The following is a 6,619-nucleotide window of genomic DNA, read 5'->3' on the forward strand; positions in this document are numbered from 1 at the left end:
TATGCCTTCTAATTGCAGTCGCTGTACTCATAATATACAGGAGAATGATCGCCTTATGGCGAGGATACCTGTGCTGCAAGCCGAGCTTCAGACGCAATCGTTAGGCAAGGGCAATTTACTTGTAGGAAAGGATGAAACAGCGTCTTTGCCACCAATAAGTACAGATAGCCGTATAAATCCCCTCGTACAGTCCCCGAAGCCTGACAATTTTCTCATGGCTTCTGGAAGGAAATGCTGTAGGAATACTCAGCCAGTGTCGCTCATTCAGCCAACGGAAACTTTCAACATGTTCTCCCTATTAAGCAACGAGTCGGAGTCAGAGGCCGAGCCTTCTCTGGTCTCTATTCCTCCCGTTACGGGGTCTGGGACGCTGAAGCCTCCCACCATAAGCTCTGACAAATGGAAAACCCTAGTCATTGGGGACTCCATTACCTGCAGTATTAAACTTAAAACAAATCATCCAGCGATCATACACTGTTTACCAGGGGGCAGGGCTACCGACGTTAAGGCTAATCTGAAGATGGTGCTGGCTTAAGCTAAAACTGGTGAGTGTAGAGAGTAAAGGGATATTGTTATCCAAGTCGGCTTCAACGATGTTAGGATGAAACAGTCAGAGGTCACCAAGCGCAACATAGCTAGAGTGTGTAAATCAGCTAGCAATATGTGTCGGCATTGAGTAATTGTCTCTGGCCCCCTCCCAGTTAGGGGGAGTGATGAGCTCTACAGCAGAGTCTCACAACTCAATTGCTGGTTGAAAACTGTTTTTGTAGATAATTGGCCGTCTTTCTGGGACTCACCCACAAACAGGACCAAGCCTGGCCTGCTGAGGAGTGAAGGACTCCATTCTAGCTGGAGGGGTGCTCTCATCTTATCTACGAACATAGACAGGACTCGAACTCCACAATGAGAGCTGTTAGCTAGCCTGCCAGCTTAGTGGAGTCTGCCACTAGCACAGTCAGTGTTGTCAGCTCAGCTATCCCTATTGAGACTGTGTCTGTGCCTCGATCTAGGTCGGGCAAAACTTAACATGGCGGTGTTCGCTTTAGCAATCTCACTGGAAGACCTCCTCCATGCCTGTCATTATTGAAAGAGATTGTGATATCTCACATCTCAAAATAGGGCTACATAATGTTGATACCTCACTTCAAAGGCAGTTATAGTCAATTAACTAATCACTGATCATAATCTTGATGTGATTAGACTGACTGAAACATGGCTTAAGCCTGATGAATTTATTGTATTAAATGATGCCTCACCTCCTGGTTACACTGGTGACCATATCCCGCAAAGGCAGAGGTGTTGCTAACATTTACAATAGCAAATTTCAATGTACAAAAAAACCCCAGACGTTTTCGTCTTTTGAGCTTCTAGTCATGAAATCTATGCAACCTACTCAAGAGCTTTTTATATCTACTGTTTACAGGCCTCAGCGTTCCTAACTGAGTTCCCTGAACTCCAATCAGATCTTGTAGTCATGGCAGATAATATTCAAATTTTTGGTGACTTTAATATTCACATGGAAAAGTCCACGGACCCACTAGCCATCCTCGACTCAGTGGGTTTTGTCCCACAAGTCTCCGGACCTACTCACTGCCACATTCATACTCTGGACCTAGTTTTGTCCTGTGGAATAAATATTGTGGATCTAAATGTTTTTCCTCATAATCCTGGACTATCGGACCACCATATTATTACGTTTGCAATCGCAACAAATAATCTGCTCAGACCCCAACCAAGGATCATCAAAAGCCATGCTATAAATAGAGATGCTAGTTCTAGGTCCCAAGAAACAAAGAGATCTTCTGTTGAATCTGAGAATTAATCTTGATGGTTGTACAGTTGTCTCAAAAGAAATTGTGAAGGACCTCAGCGTTACTCTGGACCCTGATCTCTCTTTTGACGAACATATCAAGACTGTTTCAAGGACAGCTTTTTTCCGTCTACGTAACATTGCAAAAATCAGAAACTTTGTCCAAAAATTAATCCATGCTTTTGTCACGTCTAGGTTAGACTACTGCAATGCTCTACTTTCCGGCTTTCCGGCTACCCGGATAAAGCACTAAATAAACTTCAGTTAGTGCTAAACACGGCTGCTAGAATCTTGACTAGAACCAAGAAATTTGATCATATTACTCCAGTGCTAGCCTCTCTACACTGGCTTCCTATTAAGGCAAGGGCTGATTTCAAGGTTTTACTGCTAACCTACAAAGCATTACATGGGCTTGTTCCTACCTATCTCTCTGATTTGGTCCTGCCGTACATACATACATGTACGCTACGGTCACAAGACGCAGACCTCCTTACTGTTCCTAGAATTTCTAAGCAAACAGCTTGAGGCAGGGCTTTCTCCTATAGAGCTCAATTTTTATGGAATGGTCTGCCTATCCATGTGAGAGACGCAGACTCGGTCTCGACCGTTAAGTCTTTATTGAAGACTCATCTCTTCAGGGGGTCCTATGATTGAGTGTAGTCTGGCCCAGGAGTGTGAAGGTGAACGGAAAGTGACTGGAGCAACGAACCGCCCTTGCTGTCTCTGCCTGGCAGGTTCCACTCTCTCCACTGGGATTCTCTGCCTCAAACCCTATTACAGGGGCTGAGTCACTTGCTTACTGGTGCTCTTCCATGCCGTCCCTAGGATGGGTGCGTCACTTGAGTGGGTTGAATCACTGACTTGATCTTCCTGTCCTGGTTGGTGCCCCCCCTTGGGTTTGAACCATGGGGGAGATCTTCATGGGCTATACTTGTCTCAGGATGGTAAGTTGGTGGTTGAAGATATCCCTTTAGTGGTATCCTGCCTGTTGGCCCTGTCCAGGGGTATCGTCGGACGGGGCCACGGCGTCTCCCGACCCCTCCTGTCTCAGCCTCCAGTATTTATGCTGCAATATTTTATGTGTCGGGGGGCTAGGGTCAGTCTGTTATATCTGGAGTATTTCTCCTGTCTTATCCGGTGTCCTGTGTGAATTTAAGTATGGTCTCTCTAATTCTCTCTCTCTCTTTCTCTTTCTTTCTTTCTTTCTTTCTTTCTTTCTTTCTTTCTTTCTCTCTTTCTTTCTCTGTCTCTCTCGGAGGACCTGCGCCCTAAGACCATGCCTCAGGACCTGGCCTGATGACTTCTTCCTGTCCCCAGTCCACCTGGTCGTGCTGCTGCTCCAGTTTCAACTGTTCTGCCTGCGGCTATGGAACCCTGACCTTTTCACCGGACGTGCTACCTGTCCCAGACCTGCTGTTTTCAACTCTCTAGAGACAGCAGGAGAGGTAGAGATACTCTGAATGATCGGCTATGAAAAGCCAACTGACATTTACTACTGAGGTGCTGACCTGTTGCACCCTCTACAACCACTGTGATTATTATTATTTGACCCTGCTGGTCATTTATGAACATCTTGACCATGTTCAATGTATAATGTCCACCCGGCACAGCCAGACTGGCCACCCCTCATAGCCTGGTTCCTCTCTAGGTTTCTTCCTAGGTTATGGCCTTTCTAGGTAGTTTTTCCTAGCCACAGTGCAATTGTATTACTAAAGGATCATTTTTATACTTAAACAAAGAGTCTGTGTTTCCTTTCTACTACCAATATGTATAAGTTTGATAATTTTATAGACCTGATCATCTGTTGAAGAAATTGACCAACAACACAACACAACTGATTGGCTCAAACACATTAAGAAGGAAAGAAATTCCACAAATGAACTTTTAACAAAGCACAACTGTTAATTGAAATGCATTCCAGGTGACTACCTCATAACGCTGGCTGAGAGAATTCCAAAAGTGTGCAAAGCTGTCATCAAGGCAAAGGGTGTCTACGAAATTGAAGAATCTCAAATATAAAATATATTTTGAGTTGTTTAACACTTTTTTGGTTACTACATGATTCCATATGTGTTATTTAATAGTTTTGATGTCTTCACTATGATTCTACAAAGTAGAAAATAGTAACAATAAAGAAAAACACTTGAATGAGTAGGTGTGTCCAAACTTTTGAATGGTTCTGTACATAGGTTTTGTCCAACCACAAATCAACAATAGGTTTCAAGGTTTTGGTTTATCAATCAGGAACCAATACCTTTAGGATAGGTGCTCCTCACAATCTAAATTTAGGTTTGTGAATATAGTCAATCAACCAATATGTTTTATATACTAACTAGAGTGGTCTTCTTTTTAACTTTGTGGATGACAAAGTTAGCCATACTACTGTTGTAATCAGAATGGATGTGGGTGGAGAACTTTGTGTAGATATATGACTCCGTATGACAGAGAAGATAAAACCAAAAATGCAGTTTTGAATTTATTTTCGAACACTTGATGGCATGTCACTCCAAATGGCGTGATCATTTAAACCAATAAAGGCAAACAAACTTTTCACAGAAAAGCTTTTTTCTTTACAAAACCTTTTGTGGAATACACAAAATCTCTTTAGGAAAGGTGTATCTTCGAAGTTACAGTGAACTTTTGAACATATTCTTTGAACATTGAATACTGTATTATCAATGACATTGATTTTACATAATCATAACATGATTTACATTCAGTGTAGATCCATTGGATCCATTTGTGTGATAATATAGCTACATCAAATTGATACATTTTATCATTCAATGACAAAGAGTTTGACAAATTCTAACAAACAGGTGGTCACAGACCCAAAGAGTAGCAACTCAATATCGGTTAGAAATACAATGCAAGTATGTTATTACAATAATTTAACTCTGTACTGTTAGAGTTAAGGTTCTCAAACGAGTACATAAAATAAGAGAAACACTGTTATTAAATCAGTGTACATTTTCAAATACATAGTATGTATCCAGACCAATCTGAATCATTTCATAGAATCCTTCCTTTCAAAGGAATACTGGCGAAACATGCCCTTTCTTCATCTGGATGAAGACTAATGACATAGCATCTCTTGCCAAATGCAGAAGAAGTAGACCTCCGTCACTCTGAACACCACTGTCCATGCTTGTCAAAACATACACTGGCCTGTCTAATTCCGTTTGTCTGACATGAAAAGGTCTGAAGCGTTGCTCTACCAGGGCCTCCAGAGCGGATGGGAGATGGGTCTCATCACACCCTTGGTGGTGGCCTGGTCTATTGGGGAGCCCAGCGGGGAGAGGGACCTGGGAGCCTGGCTGTGTTGGCTGGATGTCTGCAGGCTGTGGAAGTGGGTCAGCAGCCTGCTGTGGGACTGTGTCTTCACCTCACACTGCGACAGGAAGCTGACAGCCTCCTGCACACAGTGAGAGTAGCTCCCATTGGCTACCACGGTGGAGGAACTCCCTGCCTGCTGCTGTCGGCTCAGGAAATAGACGGTCATCTCCAAGATGTCAGCCTTCTCCTGCTTGGAGTCAGGCTGCTGCAGGAGGAACTCGGGAGCCAGGAGGGACTTGAGCTGCTCGATGCTGGTGTTGATGCGATCTCTGCGCATCTTCTCCACAGCTGGCTTCTTTACCTGCACAAAGAGAAAACAAGGAACAGTTTAGTCAACTTGCCATGTATAATTAACAGCAATAGAATAAGATTGAAATGTACTGTATGAATGTATTCAAAGCATTTGTTTACCTTAGTAAGTGAGAGGTTCTGCTCAGAGTAGGTAATCTGTCTAGTCATTGTTGGTGCCATGGCTGTGGCAGTAGTAGTTCTGTTGAGCTGAAGTCTCAGTAAAGAGCCAATTGGATATGTGCTGTCTTCCCTCTGGTTCTCCCTCCTATTTATACTCCTAAATCTCCACATGAATGTGTAGGTCTTGGGCTTGTTGGAGGTTCTCACAGCCTGGAGCCAATGGGAGGGCTGGGAGGGGCATTGCGAGATCCCGTGCTGCCACATGCTCAATGAAGTGTTTATTGCTGGGAGGACAAAGAGTGTGCCTCTCGGGAGCAGGTTGATATAGCACACAAAAAACTATACATACCTAGGCCTAAACATCAGCGCCACAGGTAACTTCCACAAAGCTGTGAACGATCTGAGAGACAAGGCAAGAAGGGCATACTATGCCATCAAAAGGAACATAAAATTTGACATGACAATTAGGATCTGGCAAAAAATGCTTGAATCAGTTATAGAACCCATTGCCCTTTATGATTGTGAGGTCTGGGGTCCACTCACCAACCAAGAATTCACAAAATGGGACAAACACCAAATTGAGACTCTGCATGCAGAATTCTGCAAAAATATCCGCAGTCTACAATGTAAAACACCAAATAATCCATGCAGAGCAGAATTAGGCCGATAGCCATTTAACATCAAAATCCAGAAAAGATCTGTTAAATTCTATAACCACCTAAGAGGAAGAGATTCCCAAATCTTCCATAACAAAGGCATCACCTACAGAGAGATGAACCTAGAGAAGAGTCCCCTAAGCAAGCTGGTCCTGGGGCTCTGTTCACAAACACAAACAGACCCCACAGTGCCCAGAACAGCAACACAATTAGACCCAACCAAATCATGAGAAAACAAAAAGATAATTACTTGACACATTGAAATGAATTAACAAAAAAAAAGAGCAAACTATAATGCTGTTTGGTCATAAACAGAGAATAGAATACCTGACCACTGTGAGCATAGCCTTGCTATTGAGAAAGGCCTCCGTGGGCAAACCTGGCTCTCAAGAGAAGGCAGGCGATG

At 43.3% G+C, this 6,619-nt stretch overlaps 1 protein-coding gene across 1 annotated transcript; it reads right to left on the minus strand.

Annotated features, from left to right (window-relative positions):
• Positions 1-4,296: 4,296 nt before the first annotated feature.
• LOC112233011 (transcription factor HES-5-like) lies at positions 4,297-5,662 on the minus strand. The gene is made up of 2 exons (XM_024400364.1): positions 5,558-5,662; positions 4,297-5,447 (listed from the first exon to the last, which is right to left on the minus strand). Exons 1-2 carry the CDS (start codon positions 5,615-5,617, stop codon positions 5,025-5,027), a joined length of 483 nt encoding a protein of 160 aa, XP_024256132.1. The 5' UTR covers positions 5,618-5,662; the 3' UTR covers positions 4,297-5,024.
• Positions 5,663-6,619: the final 957 nt, after the last annotated feature.

The sequence above is a fragment of the Oncorhynchus tshawytscha genome, linkage group LG16 (genome assembly GCF_018296145.1).
Source record: "Oncorhynchus tshawytscha isolate Ot180627B linkage group LG16, Otsh_v2.0, whole genome shotgun sequence".
Classification (NCBI taxonomy): domain Eukaryota; kingdom Metazoa; phylum Chordata; class Actinopteri; order Salmoniformes; family Salmonidae; genus Oncorhynchus; species Oncorhynchus tshawytscha.